Genomic DNA, 20,536 nt, shown 5'->3' on the forward strand with positions numbered 1-20,536 from the left:
TATTAATGTTCACATGATATGTCTTCACTTTCAAAGAATGACTTTTGCCGTTAGCATTTAGTTGCATAACCATATTTAGCAGGTTTTTGGAAACTTCATTCTAATTTCAGTGGTTTCCATTTTTACCAAAAGTTCTTTTGGGCTGCGATAGTCCATTCTTAAGGCTTTAATTTTGAATCACTTCTTAGTTGGTGTATACCTTCAAGAAGATGTTTCAACAAGGGGTACATGGGTTTTAACCCTTGCAAGTTTAAGAATGATTTTCTGTTACCTTCTGTTATGGACTAAATTGTGTCCCCCCAAATTCATATGTTGAATCCCTAACCCCCAATGTGACTATATCTGTATATAGGGCTTTTAAGGAGGTAATTAAGGTTAAATGAGGTCACAAGGGTGGGGCCCTAATCCATTAGAACTGGTGTTCCTTTAAGAAGAGAAAGGAGTGTGCAAACGTAGAGGAAAAGCCATGTGAGGATATAACAAGAAGGTGGCCATTGGAAGTCAGGAAGAGAGGCTTCCCCAGAAACCAGCCCTTCTGGCACATTGGTCTTGTGTTGTCAGCCTCCAGAACTGTGAGAAACTAAATTTCTGTTGTTTAAGCTGTCAGTCTGTGGTATTCTATTATGGCAGTCAAAGCAGATGAATATACCTTTCCATATGGATTTCTGGACCTCACACTATGAAATCATTGGTTCACAAATTTTTTCATAGTGAGTTGTAATCTCTAAAGGCTGGTGTGGAGGAAGGGTGGGTGTGGGCATAGGGAGAAGTATTTTTGAAATAGTGTGTTTTCATTTTTTTTCTTAGTCTTCATAAGATCGAGGTAAGATTTTTGCAGAGAAATTTCTGTTTTTGATAACCTTTATAGGAGATGCTACCTTTTCTCAGCAGGTTCAGGAAACCCTCTCTCTAGTAGAAGACAACTTGATGTTCTAAAGGGCTCAAAATAGCAGGTGATCAAAGTATCTGAATACTCCACTAGAGTGAGGAAGCTTAGAAACTCCACTTTATCTTTTGAAATTTGCATAGCTGCAATCTTATTGAGGGTATGACACATGTAGTATCCCAGCAGAGGCCCTGAAAACCAGAACAATGATTGCTCTTCACCACAGAAATTCTAGCTGCGTTTCTAACTGAGGACAAACTCTAAGAAGGAAGGATGCATGGCTCCTGTACTGGTGTTAAAAGGAGAGCTAACGAATACAGTAAGTCTGGGAATGGAGATACTCTATTTTTGTTAGTTCATTTGTTCAATCTTTTATTCATCATTTGACATATATTATTGTGCAACTGTTACAAACCAGGCACTGTTCTATGTTCTGGGTGATAGTGCCATAAACAAAATAGATAACCCGTGTGGTGACTCATTCAGTGGAATTTTCAAGTAGGTTATCAGGGCTGTGGGTACACTGGTTGGGAGGCATGTCTGTGCTCTGCGAGAAATTTTCTCCCGGGAGCTCCAGCAGTCAGAGGAGCTACCCTACCAAATTCTAGGTAAGGTAAGTGTGTAGATTTGGCTTCCACATAAGGAAGCAATTTGACTTGTTCATCAGCAGAACAGTTTTCCTCTTGAGGTACTAAATTCCTTGCCATTGACATGATTCAAGCTGAGACTGTCCAGGATACAGTAGGTGAAGTCTCAGAATTCACTGACTAGAACTGTGAACTCCTCGAAGTCAGTTCTATGTCTCATTCAGGTTTGTGGCTGGTGCCTCACAGTGTCTGGCATATAGCAGGTGTTTGATAAGAGCTGGTAGGTAAATGAGTGGGTGGATAAACAAAGTGGAAGAGGGGTTGCACTAGATAGTCTTCCACGATCCCTCGGCCAGGTCTGTGTTTTAATAAGCACTACAGGGGGCAAGCTCCGCCTCCTGGGTTCACGCCATTCTCCTGCCTCAGCCTCCCAAGTAGCTGGGACTACAAGTGCCCGCCACCATGCCCAGCTAATTTTTTTGTATTTTTAGTGGAGACGGAGTTTCACCATGTTGGGCAGGATGGTCTCGATTTCCTGACCTCGTGATCTGCCCCGCCTTGTCCTCCCAAAGTGCTGGGATTATAGGCGTGAGCCACCATACCCGGCCCAACCTCAATCCTTTTAAAAAATCTCCTGAACAAGTACACTCTGGGGTTGCATGGATTGTGGGCCTGGCTTACCTGGGAAACGGGGTCATCCAGGAATACTCTCCCCAGAGGAGAGGTAAAAGTGTTGCCTTCTTGCTTGAGACAAGGCTTTTCTGGCCTTGGCATATGGATTTTTTAAAAAGCGACAGAGTCTCACTCTGTTTCTCAGGCTGGAGTACAGTCATGTGATCATAGCTTACTACAGCCTTGACCTCTTGGGCTCAAGCAATCCTCCTACCTCAGCCTCCTGAATAGCTAAGACTACATGTGCACATCACCACACCTGGTTAATTTAAAAATCTTTTGTAGAAGGGGGTCTTGCTATGTTGCCCCCATTGGTCTTGAACTCCTGGCCTCAAGCAATCTTCCTTCCTCAGCTTCCCAAAGTGTTGGGATTAAAGATGTGAGCCACCACCCCCCGCCATAGATTTTAAAAGGAGAGAGATGAAGTTGTCTGACGTCCCTCTGCAGAAGAGTTATGAATTCATACTACATTGCCGTTGGAAGAAAAGGCAGGCTCTTTTGGAGGCCTCTGGTCTGGGTGAGCAGGGAACAGTTATCACCCATTGACATGGAAGCCCTCACCTTGTTTGGCAACTGTTCTGTTCTTGAAATTATAAAATGGGAGGGAAAAGCTGTCTTCTGATGTGATGATTCTCTGATCGACTGAGGGTATTTAATAATAAAAACAATAAATCTACTAACAAAAACAAGAGTAAAGAGTGGCATTTTGGTTCTTGAGGCTGGGGATGGTATTCAGGAAATGGCCAGGAGGATGGGGCTCCTGGCTCACTCCCTCTGTTTCTATCTGGAAATAGAGCTACTGAATGTAAAGAAAAAGTCCTCCTCCTTATACATGGCTTTTGGATTCCTCAAGGATCAGGATATTCTGTTCTCTGTGGTTTTCATAAGTTATGGCTTAGATGTGTTAACAGACTGGACCTACTCAGTATTAGAGTCCTGGAGAATGGACAGGACTCAAGAATTAATCTGGAAAACAGGGACCGCATCAGGACAACAGCTCAGAAAGAAAGGAGAGCAAAGCTTTGGAGAATAGAAAAGACAGAAAGAGGAAATGAAGAAAAGGGGTTGATGGAGCAGACCTTCAGCTAAGAGACCTCAGGGAATCTGCTGTGGGGACCTTTCTGAGGAATGCAATGTAGTGCCAAGGGCAGAGTTTCTTCCAATGTGCTCTGATAATACTTGCCCATGGGAGAAAAGAATTCTGTGGTCAAATACCTTTGGGAAACCCAGCATCCTGTGGACTCCTCTAGGCGATCCCCAAGGCGTGTTAATAGATTTGGTCCATAGTAATTCAGTGAAAAAGGAAAGGAATAAAGACTTCTGACATAATCAGGTGGGAGAAAAATCTGAGACAAAGTGTGATGAGCTGCATTGATTAATCAGAGGCAACTGAAATCAGAGGATCCTCTCGATTAGACGTCATCTCTTCCAGGAGCCTGCAGTGGCTAACCTGTGTGGTCCGTATCCTAGAGTTGTCATCCTCTCTGTCAATTGTGCCAGTTTTGCTGATGTTGATGGCTTAGCATACAAAGACATATAGGAAATAGCATTTCTCAGGTCACTGTCTGAGAAAGAGCAGAGCAGAGCAGAGACATCGTTTTGTCATCAGAGTGTTCCCTCTGGCATCCCTCTGCCATCTATCTAACATTTTAATTTGCAAATATAAGAACGCCAAGGAGTTGGACCTTTGGTCTCTGGACCATTTAATCTTATACTCCTGTTTAGAGAACTTCACCAGGTCAGTTTAACAGAACAGCAAACTGGTTGTGGCGGGTCCTCCAGTTGATGTTTTAGATGGGCGCATTACATCCTGTTTGGGAAATGGTCTACAAAGACGTTCTTTACAAACATCATCAAGCTTTTGTGCTGCACTCTCCCTGCCCTAAAATCCAAAGATGGCTTCTTAGTTGTCTGCACGAATGTGTAGGGAGATGGGGAGACGCAGAGGCTGTTTGGTGACAAAGAGGCATACCTGATGGTGACAGAGGAGCACTGGGCCAGCCTCCTGCCTGCACTCTTCAGGCCGGTGTAGATCTGCCCCATCTCCATGGCTCCTTCTAGCCCCACCACTTCAAGGAGTTGGTCACTGAGGTCTGCAAAGTGAGACAGCAAAAGTAGTGCATATACATCTCTCTGTTCCTCAGATAAGTTCTGGCCAGAAAGTCTGGTCCCCAGATGGCTAATGTCTGTATCCCTTCATCTCCCACCAAACACCTTTTTCATACTCACTCTGAATAGGGTGTTTCCCCAAAGATCAATAAATGTACCTTTTCATGAGGAGATGGTCAGTTTTAGTGAAAAAAGATTTTGATTCAGATATCATATATATCCAATAAATAGGTTACCATATCAAGAAGCCTCTTCAAATGTAGAGTGACATAAATGACAAACCAGCTATTTCTGATCATTTTCAACCTCCCAGTGCAGCTAAAGATATATTGGTTTGGAACTAGGATAGGAAGGAATGTTGATGAGGGCCATTACCCAAAGCTGGACCAAGTCTCTTTTCTCTGAATGTCTGAATAACATTTGGCCCCAATGACAACGACTGATGGTTAATTAACCTCAAATTTGGCCTGTGGTAAGTCACTGGTGAGCCAACCTCCTTGGATATCCTCAGGAAAACCAGTGACCTCTTTCAGGACACCAGGTGCCTAATCTAAGCCAAGGAAAAGAACATTTCACCAACATCAGAGTCTGTGAGCCCACAGTAGAAAAGGAGGGGCAGGAAGTTGGAGGCTCAGGCTCAGAGTCACTCAGGACCAATGGTCTCCCACAGTGGGATTTGCTTCTCATTCAGAACTTAGATGAGGTCCTTTTCTTCAGCATTGCTGAGGCTTGGATGGTGGCTCCGCAGTTTCTTGTGAAAGCAATAGCAGCATTAATGTTTGATGTTGGGCTCAAAACTCGCTTTTCCAGCACAACTTTCATTTACTTAAAACAGAAGCAAAATAAAAAGGCAGATTTTTAAAAAGCTTCCATTCCTCTGCCTACCAAGACAAAAGTAGCTTTCTCATAAGTTGTGGCTAATCACTAACATCCCCTTAATATCTACAAACTAGAAAACTGTGTCTATGTTAATGCTGTTGCTTATTTAACAGGTGGCTTCTATCTTGTAAAGTGCCTCCTGGTATAGTATAACAGTGTTAAGATTGGCAAGGAGATATTTGAGTTTGTCGTTACTCTTGTTTAGAAGGCTAACTATTGTTTAAAAAACAGTCTCTTGACGGATGTATTCCTAGTGAAGACAGTTAAACAAACCATTGGGCTGACCACAAATGTGTTAACTTTGCAAGTCTAAATTACTGACGATCACTAATGGACATTAGCTGCCAACAGATACACGGCTTGCATCAGTCTTTCCGTGACAGGCACATAGCTTTTCCCCTCTACCTCTATTGACAATCACATTCTCCCCTCATACTCCTTTCTTCATGTTTGTGAAAAGATACTGTTTCTCCTTAAACACTCCATCTCATTTGGACTTGGAATAAGAATCCACGAAAGGGTAATGTTTGTTTAGGAGAATGCTCCAGGCTCTCTGGAGTTTGGACCTAATAAACAGTGAATGTCTAAACCTCTAGTCACTTAATTAGCCTCCTTCTTACCAAAGAGGGTTGAATACGTTGGATGGTCTAGCTCACTGTGTCATTCCAATAGTGTCTGTGAAAACATGGGCTATGAATGTGCGTGTGTGTGTTTGTGTGTGTGTGTAAGGTAGAGAGAGAAGGAGGATGGAGAGGAAAACAGGGAAGAGGAGGAGAGAAAGGTATAGAGTATGTCTAGGGGTGAGGGGGGTTGAGGGTTGATGTTGGGCTAGGAGAGAGGGGGAGAAAAGAGAAGCAGAACTTTTCAGAAGTCTCTTGAGTGGCAGAGACAGATGTCTTGTAAAATGTTCTTTGTACCAGGCTTTGGTATCTGATGGTGCTGTGATAGTTCAATGTTTTCCCTCCTTAAAACATTCCCTGGTAACAAAATGTTCTAAGAAGCAGGGAACTTAATAGACTCAAGTGTTTCAGCTTTACAATGTCTTGGTCTTTTAACAAATTTTCCCGTTGAATGGCTTTAACTCCAAAGTTGTTATCACTTCCCACACATTACCTTGCAGCTATCACTTCCCACACATTACCTTGCTTCCTGGCTCTAGAAGAGAAGTAATGAAGGCTGATCTCATCAGCATGGTGGGTGGGTGGGGGCAGGGGCTTACACAGATGTGGGACTGAGGAGATTTGTAGGGAAAGGGGCTAGGATCTTGGCATACTGTTTGCCATCCTGCCTTTGAGTTTTCCCTGGCAGAGAGAGGCTGGGATGACTACAACTGAGGCAAGACCTAATTGCTCTTTTACTTCTCTACCATTGCCTAACTGATCTTTCCTTCTACTTCCGAGAATGCCTACAGAGAGGTCTTGAGGTAAAGAAATCTATGTAACATTGTTTCCCAAAGTTATAAGACCACAAGACCCTTTTCTTGTGTGTGATGCCTATGAACAACCCACAGCTTCCATTTTTTAGGAATGTATTTTGGGAAATTCTGGTATCACTTAATCCCCTTTACTTCCTCTATCACAGAGAAACTCAGGTACAACTTAAATTTGGAGTTAAAATGAAAGAGAACAGAATGCAAGTCAGTGTCTAGGCACACAGAACAATTAATGTTTAGATTGAGACATCTGGTATACCGGGTGTCTGTTTTACCTTAAGCATCAATGATTCAGGGTGTGATGTTGGCAATTCATGTCATCTCCATATTGCCTTTACACTCTTCAACTCACTAGTATTTAAGATGGAATGTGTATGCATGCACCTTAGTAAAACAGGAATTCATTCACTCACTCACTCATTCATTCAACAGTTACTGAGTAACAACTCGGTGCCAGACACTGTCTTGTAAGAGTTGGGATGCAAAATGTTCTATTGTTGAAGGGCTCTTAGCCAAGAGGGAGAAACCAAGTTAGGTGTAGAAAATGCTGTAATTGGACTGCAGGATCAAGGAAACCTGAGTGACTGATTCTGCTGGGGCAAGGTACAGAAGGCAGGTGTTCCAGAGCTCTAAAAGAGGTCTTGAAGGTTGAATGAGCACCAAGGTAATTTTTGGGTTGAAAAGAGGAAGGAAGAAGGACATTCCAGGCACAGGGATGATCATGGGTGGGGCTGGAAGGTCACAGGATGAAGAAAAAAAAATAATTAAGCAATAAACCCACTTGGCAATTTCACTGTGAAATATAAAATGTATTATTTCCTCAGGAGAATTACTGTCCAGAGACTCTTTTTGGCCAGAGCTAGAGGAAGAGGGTCTCTGGGCCAGCATGAGCTTGTCGCATCCATAGAGCTAGGACTTTCAGTGCTGCTCTTATTTATTTCTTGGTAGCAAAGCCTTGTACAGTGTTTTGCGTGTAGTGAACACATAATATAAGCGCTCCAAGAAAAGAGGATGATAACAAATGGGAAAATAGAAAAAGGAGAATGTGGAGGCAAGGGAGGAAAAGCAAGGATGACAGTAGGGGTTCCAATCTGGCCCATTCAGTTCAGCCTCCAGGAAATGCAAATCTGATTATGTCATCCACATATGAAAAATCCTCAGTGGCACCCATTATAATACCAAGGGCTGGCCGGGCGCGGTGGCTCCCGCCTGTAATCCCAGCACTTTGGGAGGCCGAGGCAGGCAGATCATCTGAGGTCAGGAGTTCAAGACTAGCTTGGCCAATATGGTGAAACCCTGTCTCTACCAAAAATGCAAAAAAATAAAAATAAAAAATAATAAGCCGGGTGTGGTGGTGGGTGCCTGTAATCCCAGCTATTTGGGAGGCTGAGACAGGAGAATCGCTTGAACCCGGGAGGCAGAGATTGCAGTGAGCCAAGATCGCACCACTGCACTCCAGCCTGGGCGACAGAGCAAGACTCTGTCTCAAACAAACAAACAAACAAACAAACAGAAAACACCAAATGCTGGAGAAGGGAACATGCAGTGTGCATACTTTCACACTGAAAACGTAAACTGGTAGGAAGGAAACAATTTGGCCAATTTTACTGAGTATAAAACTTCCTTACTGCTTGATCCATTAATTTCTTTCTTGGTATTGATCATGAAAATCACTGATAGAAACTAACTTCATACAAATATGTACATTGAGGCATCATTTGCAACAGGAAATCTCCCTACCCCCATTTCTTCCTGTACGGGAATAGTTAAATAAGTGATATGGTATCTATGTGATGAAATTTTTTTGCTGACATTAAAATATTTACGAAGTTTCAATAACATTAAATATTGTTTATGTTAAAATGTTAAGTGTGAAGGCAAGATGTAAACTTACTTGTATAGCGTTCTTTCAACTAGGTAAGAATATGCATAAAAGAGAAGGACAAATCCCAACAAAATCTTAATGGTGGTGAGTTCTGGGTAATTAAATGAAAGGTAATTATTATTTTCTTCTTTATGCTTTTTGGTATTTCTTATTTTCCATAAGTATGCATTAATGTTATAACAAAAGTCATGTAGAAAAACATATCAACTGCTCTTCACAGTTATAAAAATAATGCTCACACTCTCCGGTTTAATGCCCAAGGTCCAATTTCCATCTGGCAAGGGGCTGCCTCTGCAGTTTACTTCCTGTCTTTGTGGGACTAGATGCCTGCTGCAGACACACACAACATGTCATTCCCCAGGCAAACCCTACTGTTTCCTCCTCTGTGCTTTTAAATATAGTCTACATATGCTTTCTCCCACTTTCATTTATCTATCAAAACTCAGGTCAAGTGTCATCAACTTCCAGAAGTTTAAAAGGAACTTCAAATTCCTGTGCCTGCAGTTTGACTTAGATGCTCCTCCTCAAACTCTCCCAGGTAGATATAGTCAAAGAAAGAACAAGGAAGACAAGGGCATTGATGATATTGGCTGTGGGCAGGAGATGGCTGCAGTAATTACTGTGCCACAGGGTCTAGGTTGAATAGGAAAGGAGATGGACTGAATGAAAAGGGAGAAGGTGAGTAAGAGACTTAAGGAGTTCTAGAAACAGCTGTTCTGAGACAGTGAAAGAGAGGGTTGGGGAGAGGAGCTGTGAACAGCACTAGCTGATGACAAATTCCACCTGTAGTCCCAGTGGTAGGCAGCTGAAATGGATGGTGGAGGGTGGGATTAGAGTCAAGGAGAAATGAGGCTAGGCCAGTGGTTCCTAAACTTTGCTGAGTGTTACAATGACCTAGGGAGCTTTTAAAATCAACAATACCAGGTTGCACCCTATACCAATTAAATCAGAACGTGTGAGCATAGGAACTAGGCATCAGTCTTTGTTTTTAAGTATTTCCAGGTGATTGAAAAATGCAGCACAGTTTGAGAACCGCTGGGCTAAGTTATTGGGTGGATCATTCCCATTGGTCAGTGGTTCTCAAAGTCTGGTTCTGGACCGGCAGCCTCAGCATCACCTGGGAACTTGATAGAAATGCAAATTCTTAGGCCACACCCCAGACCTACCCAATCAGACAGTCTGGAGTTTGGGCCCAGCAGTCTGTGTTCTGACAAGCCCTCTGGAAGATTCTGAGGCATGCTTAAGTTTGAGAACTTGGGCCTTAGGCAATAAAATTGCCCAAAATATATACAGAAGTTGGAGTGAAGAAGAATGTCAACAAGTTATTTCATGACTGCTTTGATCTATTGCTATTTCAATGGAAACTTTGAAATAATAATATTGACCTCAAAATGGGGTTATGAGATTTAAATGGCAGACCTGTATGTGAAAGCGGCTGGCACAGAGTGGGCACTCAAAATACATTAGTTTCACTTTCCTTTTTCTCCACGTTCACCCTGACAACTCCCAATGGTCAGTCTATCTACCTTGTTAGAGCTGTGTACAAGAGTCCCTAGGCCATAATATTAAGGCTAAAAACATTTTCTTAAATCTTCAATGTTCCTCATAGTTTTACGCTTCCTGTAAAGGTCAGAACTCCAGATGAGCTTAATACGGATGAGTAAAGGCTAGCAGAACACTCTGGGGCACATCTGACATGTCCAGTCTTTCTTTGGGAACATCTGGAAGCCAAAACAAACAATAGAAACAAAAAACAAAAACAATGTTCAAGTTCCTTAGCTAGGTGTGCAAATATCCCTCTGCTTGGACAACTCCTGTTTAGCCTCCTGGGATGCCCCAGGCACCATGATAGTAGTTCCTTCTTCTGTGCTTAGATAGTGGATCTCACCCAACAACTGGCTCTGTACGTATCACTCTCTCAACTCCATTGCAGGACTGTGTTCTTGTTTTGTTTATCTTTGTATCTCTAGCAACTAGACCAGCCTTTGGCATATAGAAGGCTCTTGATATATGTTTGTTGAATAAACTGAATAATATAGATGCTTTAGAGCCAAAGACTTTGACAAGTTTGGCTAGAAGAAGAAAAGAGATAATAATCGATAATAATAATAATAATAATAACTATAGTTGCCTGCGGTTATCAATGGGGGATTGGTTTTAGGACCCCTGCAAATACCAAAACAGATGCTCAAGTCCCCGATATAAAATAGTGCAGTATTTGCATATAACCAGTGCACATGCTCCTGTTACTTTAAATCATCTCTAGATTACGTATAATACCTAATACAATGCAAATGCTCTGTAAACGGTTGTTATACTGTATTGTTTAGAGAATAGTGACAAGAAAAAATGTCTACACGTGTTCAGTACAGGCATAACCATCCATTTAGGAAAAAAAACCTTTGATCTGCTGTTGCTTGAAGCCACAAATGCAGAACCCATGAATATAGAAACCTGACTGCACTTGCCCAGATTGTACTGGGTAACAGGTTTTCCATGAATTAACTCATGTAATCTGCATATAACAGTCAATTTCTACCCAGCCTGGTTTTTGCTTCTCTCCTTTATTGCATAATTTTTCTGTCCATTCTCATCCTAGTTGCTTTTTTCTTTTCTTTTCTTTCTTTCTTTTTTTTTTTTTTTTTTTTTCTGAGATGGAGTCTTGCTCCATTGCGCAGGCTGGAGTGCAATGGCATGATCTCGGCTCACCACAACCTCTGCCTCCCAGGTTCAAGAGATTCTCCCACCTCAGCCTCCTGAGTATCTGGGATTACAGGCACCCACCATCATGCCCAGCTAATTTTTACAGAGATGGGGTTTCACCATGTTGGCCAGGCTGGTCTTGAACTCCTGATTTCAGGTGATCTGCCCGCCTTGGCTTCCCAAAGTGCTGGGATTACAGGTGTGAGCCAGCGCACCCGGCCCCTGGTTGCTTTTTTGCATTAGTGAAAATTCAGTCATTTAAGAGGCAGGGGAATCTCTGGGTGTCCTGATTTGGGCTCTTCTTTTACAGTGCCTTTGGGAAGTGTGGGATATCCTTAGCTTAAGAGGATGCTTTGCTACCCTCAATCCCACTCCTACTCCACTTCCCCTTCCATCAGCACACGAGGGTTCAGGTCTTGGGGCTGCCATGGAGCAGCCCAGGGAATCAAACAACCCTGAAAGGAGGTGCAGGGCGCCTGACTATGTATGGAGCCAACAGAGTTTCTAAACCATACCGCCATAGTGGCAAGGAAGCCTGCCCCATACCTTAGAGCATCTGTGTCATGTGATAAAACCTGTGGGCCCTGTTCGTTTACCTGGGTTACAGCAGCACTGGCATGCTAAGATGTTAGGTGCTATTGTTTGGGCTGCAATCCTGTCAGTTCAGTGGATAACAGTAGTTAGCCAATGCTCATGTTGAGCTCTGACTGGCAGGGGTATGCATCTGATTCATTAGAAATGCAAACAGGAATTTGTCACTACTTAATACATGGCCGCTGATAGAAAAACTGGAGTCACAGAGGTAAAGAAAAAAGCTGGGAAACTCTACACTAAGTTCTTGAGGATGGGACTAATGGCTTAATTGCTGTGTCATTTAGGGTAGGTCATTTGTTGTCTCTGAGCCTGTTTTCACATCTCGAAAACAGGGGCTGTATTAGTCTGACCAGGCTTGCATAAACAAGCAGCCACAGGCTGCAGGGCTTAGAAGGCAGAAATGTATTTTCTCACAGTTCTGGAGGCTGGAAGTCCAAGGTCAAAGTGCCAGCAGGGTGGGTTTCCTCTGAGACCCCTCCCTTTGGCTGGCAGTTGGCTGCCCTCTGGCTGCCTCTTTACAGGGCTGTTCCTCCATGCATATGGCCCTTGGTGTTTCTCTGTGTGTCCAAATCTCTTCTTATAAGGACACCAGTCAGACTGGATTAGGGCCCACCCTAATAAACTCATTTTAACTTAATCACCTCATTAAGGCTCTGTCTCCAAATACAGTCACACTCTGAGGTGCTGGGGGTTAGGGCTTCTTTGATGCATGAAGTTTTGGGGGACACAATTCTGCCCATACAGGGATAATCATAAACCCTACTTCGTGGCTTATTCTGAGAACAAAAGAGATAAAGAATATCAAGGTGTTCTATAAAAAGCCACGTCCCTTATCATTGTGCTACTGAGAAGCTGACAAGTGCTGTGTGTGTGTGGGATCTTCTTACCCTCCTCAGAAAGAAAGGACACAAGCCCAGTTTTGCTTGCAGTGGGGCCAGGTTCAGTCCCCACAGTCTAGACAGTTGCGTGGGAGCTGGCAGGCCTCTTTGCAGACTTAGCCCGCTAAGGCTGCGGCAGGCATGTCCTCGGGCTCCTCTCCTGCCTCCAAATTTCCGTGGAGATGGGCATGTGTCCTTGGTGGCTCGGGCACTCAAAGCTTAACAATGCTGGGCACTGCTCAGCTCCTCTGAACCTCCCAGTTGGACTGGTCTGCACAGATGAAACACTGCTCCTGGCAAAAGAGCTTCAAAGCACAGCTCAAAGGCAATGTAGTCTGAAAAAGGCCTAGGGGTGGGAAAATGGAAAGAATCCTGAAAGACTGTTTCCTGATCTTCTACAGGGGAAGGGGACTGGGGTTCCCCAGGAACAAACCAATGAGTAAGAAAGGAAAGCTCTAACTGGTCAATCTCCATTCCCATGTTCCCGCCTGGCCTCTCAAATCACCAGGCCTTCAGGCATCCCAACCATAACTAAGCTGAAGAATACTCTATGATTAATGCTTTCCCCAGAGAAACTGACCCTGTCATAAAGAGAGAGGCAGAGGGCTTATTCCTTGGTCTTCCATGAACTCAGCACAGAGAATGTACCCTCGTGACAGGTTGTGAAACAGCATGAGCTTCGGACAGAGTTGGGTCTGATCCTGTCACTTGGAAGAAGGCTCTTAACTTTTCTGAGTCTGCCTTTTATCTGGAAAATGTATTAACAGATACAATAAGTCACTGGCAGGGTTGTCTCGAAGTTTAGAAGGGATGCCCTCAAGTACCTTGTATGATTAGGATGGGATCAGAGCAGCACACAGAGGGCCCTCAAGAAACACTTGCTCTTACTGCAATTTTATGTTTCTTTACAAAGGGATATCCTCAGGAAGTTCCATCTTTGCCACACAGTAAGTGCACGGCCTTGTGTAGATGGTAATTCATGTAACTTAGAGAAGGTTATGGAGGAAGAGAAGGAGATGAGAGGGAGGGAGGGGAAGGATAGGTGAAAAAAAGGAGAAGGGAGGGGCAGGGAGGATTCTGAGTAAGAGAAAGGCAGAGAGACGGTAAAGAGCAGAGATATTATGACCTTGAGAATTTAGGGTGACTTGCCCTCTGGCAAGTGAAGCATCTCTATTCCTTTTTTTCTTTTTACTCCAAAACAGGGGGGAAACTCACCCTTTTATTTGAAAATGAACTCCCCTCCTTTCCCTGTGGCTGTGTGTGTGTGTGTGTGTGTGTGTATGTGTGTGTATGTCTGTGTGTGTGACGCAATCCCACAACCATCCTGGTTGCCTTCTCTTGTTCCTGGGCTGAGCAAGGTGGGAGCAGAGCAGGTTCTAGACATCTTTAAGGCATGGGTTGGATACTCTTAGGCCAGTTGGGTACCCCGCTCCTTTGTGCCATGCCCTTGTCACACTGGTTTGTGGGTTTCTGCTCCTCTCAGGGCTCTGTAAGCCCCATCAAAGCATACAAGTGGCCAGAGGGCATCGAGTGGCCTTTGAGTCTGGATAATCCCATTGGGAAGAGGTAGGAAGCAGAAGCAGGGAGAGCCACTGCTTTCTGACAGGGAGAGGGCCTGCAGAGCCTGAGGGAGAAGCGACGTGTGGGCCCAGCAGGCAGGACTGGAATTGTGTCTGTTCTGGCTCTGTCTACTTGTGTGACCTGGGAAAATCACTTCCCTCCTCAGGGCCTCAGTTTCCCCCAATTGAGGGTGGAGGCATCCTATCCCTAAGGCCTATTTGCACTTTTTCAGCCAAGATGGAGGCTGGATTTCCTGATGGTCTGAGTCAAGGACAGACGGGTAGGAGACCTCACCTGTCCTCACACTGTGCAGAAGACGGAACATTCAGTACAGCCCTACACTGAGGCAAGAGAAAGTGTGAGGGCCTGCACACAATGGCCATTGTTGTTGGTTCCTGAAAACCTGCTTATGTGGTGGGTGGGGCAGGAAAAATATGTCCTCCATTCTGTGTGGCTTTATCTTCTGGGATTCCCCAGGGCTCCAATGAAGGTGCTGTATGTTGGGGGAGGTGGGCTTTGAAAGCTCTGTGCATGAGGGTCAGGTGCTTCAGAGTGGGAGGCAGTGCACTGGCAGAGCTGTATGGTGGGGAATGTCCCAATGGCTCTGAAGCAAGGGTCTGACATGAGCACGGCCCTAAGAGAAGCCAAGGGTGGGGATGTCCTTTAAGGCCTGGGAGCCATCAGAGCTATGGAATCTTGATCTGGTGGTCCCAGTGAGGTCCAGTGCTGGGCACAGACTCCACAGCCTAGACCTTTACAAAGGACAAAAGCAGGAATTGACACATGGGATCTAATTAAACTAAAGAGCTTCTGCACAGCAAAAGAAATGATCAACAGAGTTAACAGACAGCTTACAGAATGGGAGAAAAATGTTGGAAACTCTGCATCCAACAAAGGTTTTTCTTTCAATCCTCGTGGCAACTCCGTTAAAAACTACTATCCCAACATAAACAACAACAACAACAAGCCCTTCAGGCTCAGAGGCTAAGAAGCTTGCCTAATATCAGAGAGCTGGCATACCGTAAAGCTAGAATTCAAACCAAGGCCCGATTCAAAAAATAAGCTCATTTGAAAGGATGCAAGGCAGAGACAAAGTACCTTGGAGTGACAGGGTGTCTGAAGGCAGGGAGGTGAGCTTGGGTGGGGGTGAGCCTCTTCTCATCTCCTCTTAGGGAAACCTTGGCTACATGATCTTATTAAATGAAATGCTGAATTCTTCGGCTTGAAGGTAAAATACTAGTTGCTATAGTATCTGGCATTACTTTACCCACTGAGCTCAGGAATCTCATTCAGGGTACACTGTATATAATAAAATAAATCAATTAGTGGTAAGATTTTCCAGCTTAAATCAATCCTGATTCTCAGGCGTGGCATATATAAGGTACATTCCAGAGATCTGCATTGGCCAAACTAATCACAGCTCAACGGGCTGCCTACAGCACCTACTATTGAGAGATCATCTCAGAAAGATCTTATAAAGGAACTAATCACATTCACTAAGATCATCTCAGATTCTCCAGAAAGGCCAAGTTGGAGGAAGGTCACGACAGGGAGGGCCTTTTTCTGGTGGTTGGGTCAGGGTTGGCCAGAAAGGGGGAGGTGTGGGAGGGCGTTGGGTGTGTGTGGAAAGAATCCTATGTTTGGAATACTAGGATTTGGGCTCTAGTCCCAGATCCACCAGCTAACACAGTCTTGGATAGGTCAGTTAACCTCCCTGGGCCTTGTTTTTCTAATCTATAAAGTATTCCTCAGGGGTGCTGTAGGGGATTAAAATGAAATGATGAATGCAAAATATTCCTGGCATCTAGTGCTAGATCCAAGTAAGTACTTAACACATGCTGGATGAATAGACCTGAAGATGAAAAGAGATGGGCGCCGGCCTCACGCTAGAGGTGCTCAGGGGCAAAGGTCTCTGCCGATGTCTCTGTTCTGCTAACAGAAGCCCCTGTTGATGGGGAGAGGTTTGAGTGTGGAGGCAGGCAGGAAGAGGCTGAGCTTGTTGGGAGAAGGAGCAGGGGTCCTGCTGGGTGGTTTGTGGGGAGGGAGGAATCACCTGTGTGGCAGTGTCCTCTGTCCACCCCTTACTTACTGTTGGCTCTGTCCATTCTTCCCTTCGGGCTACTAACTCTCAATTTGAGGTCCTGGAGCTGGAAGCTCGCATTCTGCATTAGTCTCCTCACTGGCCTCGTTGCCACCAGGTTCTTTCCCTTCCTTGCCTCGTTGCCACCAGGTTCTTTCCCTTCCTTCTAATCCAAACTGCACGTGACTCTCAGATCCTATTGCTCCTGGCTGAAAAACCTTCATCTCTTCTTATTATTCAAAGGATCATGTTCAAACTACATGAACGGTCTCCATCTTCCAGTCTTTGCTTTGCTCCTTCTGTGTTTCAGTGCCCAACCCATGTTGCCTTTCTTTTACTCACTGTCTTTTCAAATCGTTTCGAGCTGCCAGGACTAACACACATGCATTTCATCTTGTTCATTCATTTGTTCATCAAACATTTGTTGATCACCTACTAGGTGCATTGCATGGTGCTGGGCAGCTGGGGCACATGTTCTGAAGGGGAGGCCTCCTTGCCTCCCACACTCTTTTTTTTTTTTGAGACAGAGTCTCGCTCTGTCACCCAGGCTGGAGTGCAGTGGCACAATCTTGGCTCACTGCAAGCTCCGCCTCCCGGGTTCATGCCATTCTCCTGCCTCAGCCTCCCACGTAGCTGGGACTATAGGTGCCCGCCAGCATGCCTGGCTCATTTTTTTGTATTTTTAGTAGAGACGGGGTTTCACCATGTTAGCCAGGATGGTCTCGAGCTCCTGACCTCTTGATCTGCCTGTCTTGGCCTCCCAAAGTGCTGGGATTACAGGCGTGAGCCACCACACTTGGCCACCTCCCACACTCTTACAAACTCATGTCTTCCATTCCATGGTGCTTGCCCATTATGCCAATATTAACATGATTGTTCTACAGATATTTCTTACATATAAATAGTAGATTGTCAACTACTTGAGGCCTGGACCACATTGCATTTTTGTCCCCTCCTCTGCAGACTTGGAGCACCTTAGATACTTGAAGACGGGTTTGAGTTCAAGCTCTATCATGTGTTATCTGTGTGATTTTGGCTCAGTTACTTAATCCCACTGAGCTTCAATTATGTCCTGAGACAAAATGGATTAAATAATTATGCAATGGTTTTGTCCCATAAGTAGGTATTCAATAAATAACAGCCCAACATATATTTGCTGATTAAGAAGATTAAACACTGCTATGGACTGAATGTTTGTGTTCCCCTCCCTCCATATTCATATGTTGAAGCCCTAATTTCCAATATGATGGTATTTGGAGGTGGGGCCTTAGGAACATAACCATATTATGAGGGTGGAGTCCTTAGTTAGGGGGAGTCCTTAGGGTGATTAGTTCCTTTATAAGAAGAGATTGGGAGAGATGATCTCTCCACACAAGGATACAGCAGGAAGCGTCCATCTGCAAACCAGGAAGAGGACTCTCACCAGGAACCAAGTGTGCTTGTGGCTTGATCTTGGACTTCCCAGCCTCCAGAACTGTGGGAGATCAATTTCTGTAGTTTAAACCACACAGTCCATGGTATTCTGTTACAGAAGCCCAACTCACTAAGAAAAACACTTCTTGTACCAAATAGAAACAGACCAAAGAGAATACCAACATTCAGGCTGTGCAGAGCATGTGGCCAGGATGGACTTTTGCTGTGGGATGGATCTTAGGTGGTGCCCAATATTAAATGGTCTATGAATTTCTGCAGGGGAACAGAGACCAGTTTGGGGGTCAAGATGGGCAAGCGCAAGAGGGAAAAACTAAAGTGTCTAGTCCTGCCAAAGAGCCTAGCCTAGAATTTTCTTCTGTATGTGAAAAGTGAAAGGTTCCTTGGTTCTGTGGTTCTATTTTGAGCAGCAAACCTCCTGAGGCAGGAATTCAGTTGGAGTTCAACTCCAGCTCGAACCTGTGTGAGCAAGTTTTTCCTCTGCAGATGCTGAGCAGCCTCCTGAGGCACATTTCCACCTCTCCAGGCCCTCCCAGGTCTTGGAGAAGGGAGTGGGAGAGGGGAGGAGACACAGCTGGAGTCAGAGTCTTCCTCATTCAGACATCAGCTGAGAAAGAGTGAATGATTGCTTCACTTGAATTTCCAGTGAATTTGAGTTGGGTCAGGACCAGCCAGAAACTGGGAGGCTGGGGTGGGGTTGGGGTGGTTACTCTGGGGTTTGTAGAAAGAATTGTACGTTTGGAATACTAGGACTTGGGTCCAGTACCAGATGCACCAATTAGTGTGACCTTTGATAGATCAATTAACCTCCCTGGGCTTCCTTTTTCTAATTTATGAAGTTTATTCTTGGTATTTTTTGGAGGAGAAACCAGACCTACCAGTGCAGTGCTTCTCAAAAACTTCAGTGTACGTGTGATCGCCAGCAGATCTTGTTGAAATGCAGATTCTGCTTCAGCAGGCCTGGTGTGGGACTTGAGAGTCTGCGCTTCTGACACACACCCATGCAAGGCCAGGGCTCCTGGTTCATGGACCACATGGTGTTCTAGCACAGGGATTGACTAACCATGGTTTGAGGATCAAATCCAACCTACTGTTTGCTTTTGTAAATAAAGTTTTATCAGAACACAGCCATGCCTGTTCATTTAAATATTGCATATGGTGGTTTTCATGCTAAGTGGACACAGCTGAGTAGTTGCATCAGAGACTGTATAATGCACACAGCCTAATTATTTTAATAGTTACAACATGGCCCTTTACAGAAAAGGTTTGCCAACCCCGCCTGTAGAGGACTGAGGATTGGTCTGTGTGAGCCAGAAGGTCTGCATTTCTATCTGGGTTTGGCCAAGGGCAAGCCACTTCACCTTGCTGGTACTCACTTTCCTTATCCAGGGAACAAAATAATATCTACATTTCTAGGCAGCCTGTGATTCTGGGATTTCAATATTACATAGAAAACATCATAGTTTCTATAGAAACAGGCATCTGAGAACCACGTTGAATGGCCGGCATTTGGAAGCTGCAAAAACATACCTGGCCTAACCCCGCAGAGTCTAGCAAGGCAGATCCCATCAGATGCCATGAGAAGTCTATGGAAACAGACCACAGCTACTCTCTGATGTTGAGTCAGCTCGGAATAGAAATGGGCTTGAGAGGAGGGAAGAGTGAGAATTGGAGGCTGGCCTCCCGAGCTCCAGTACAGGTGCATGCTGGCAGAGGGGCTCTGGCACAGCGCATGCCAGCATCACTCACACAAAGTCATTCTTGCTGAGAGACCAACTCAAAAACAATTCCCTAACTCACTGCTCCATGTTCTCCTGACTGGGTGCATTTGGTCAACCAATATTAACAAGCCCTTTCGAGGCCTCCGAGACTCTGCAAGGCACAGGGATACAGAAGGGTTTATGACATCTGGGGCCTCCTGGGGGCCTCACAGTCTGATGGGAGAAACACCATGTAAATAAATAATTATATGAGAGTTCCTCAAGCCAGCCGTGAAGGGAAACACGTGACTCTGGGTCTCCAGCTTGGGCAACAGGTGAGACATCAATAAGGCAGGGAACATGGGTACGGGAAGAGGCAGTGTTTTTAGAAGGGGGAAGGATGTGTAAAGATGGGGAAGATAATGACTAGTTTGGGGCATGTTGATTTCAACGTGGGCTGCTTGAAGGACTAAATGACAAAGCTGTGAATTCCTATGAAAAGCAAAACAGCGTCTCTGTAGGCCTGCAAATGTTGAACGGGAATGACATATATGTTGCCATGGTTACTTCCCAGAGCTGAGAAGAGTCCCAGTGCACACACCCATAGTACTTCTGGGGCTCTCTGGGGGTTACCTGCCTTGCTCTGTCTCGGCCCACAGGAGAGACCTGGGCCAGAGAGGATCTCTGTTAAATGCAAACTTTGAACATTTTTATTTTCTCTCAACTCGGAGGAGTGGTGGCGGATCATTTCTCACTGTGACTGTCAAATCTCCACTGAATGGGAAAATTGGGAATCTACAGACCTGGACAGCTCCTGAGCCCCTGAGGCCACATTCTGGTATGGCTTCATAAAGGTGAAAAGAAAGCCATGAGAAACAGTGAACTCGTGCTCACGATTATTTTGGTGTCTCAACTGATCTCTAGTTCCTCACCTGGGAGTATGAATCTGAGATGGCTGGATGGCATCCCATTCCCTTGCTTTGGGATTCAGAGCATAATCCATACAATTAGTGAGAATCCACACAGGTACAGTGCACAGACAGATTGAACCATATGTGCTTGCAAAGTAGCAGAGCCAAGGTATTGCCCTTCCCAGGTAAATTGTCCATATCTAGGAGGGCAGATCTGATGACTGCACAT

At 44.7% G+C, this 20,536-nt stretch overlaps 1 protein-coding gene across 3 annotated transcripts in view; it reads right to left on the reverse strand.

The window, feature by feature from the left end:
- Positions 1-1,898: 1,898 nt before the first annotated feature.
- The window catches only part of DGKG (diacylglycerol kinase gamma), a 198,870-nt gene continuing 180,232 nt past the window's right edge, over positions 1,899-20,536 (reverse strand). For all 3 annotated transcript variants that reach the window (XM_050780243.1, XM_050780241.1, XM_050780242.1), the window contains one exon: positions 1,899-4,238. In XM_050780243.1, coding sequence (XP_050636200.1) covers positions 3,949-4,238 — 290 coding nt within the window. In that variant the 3' untranslated portion in view covers positions 1,899-3,948. The remainder of the gene's footprint in view (positions 4,239-20,536) is intronic.

The sequence above is a fragment of the Macaca thibetana genome, chromosome 2 (assembly GCF_024542745.1).
Source record: "Macaca thibetana thibetana isolate TM-01 chromosome 2, ASM2454274v1, whole genome shotgun sequence".
NCBI classification, from domain to species: domain Eukaryota; kingdom Metazoa; phylum Chordata; class Mammalia; order Primates; family Cercopithecidae; genus Macaca; species Macaca thibetana.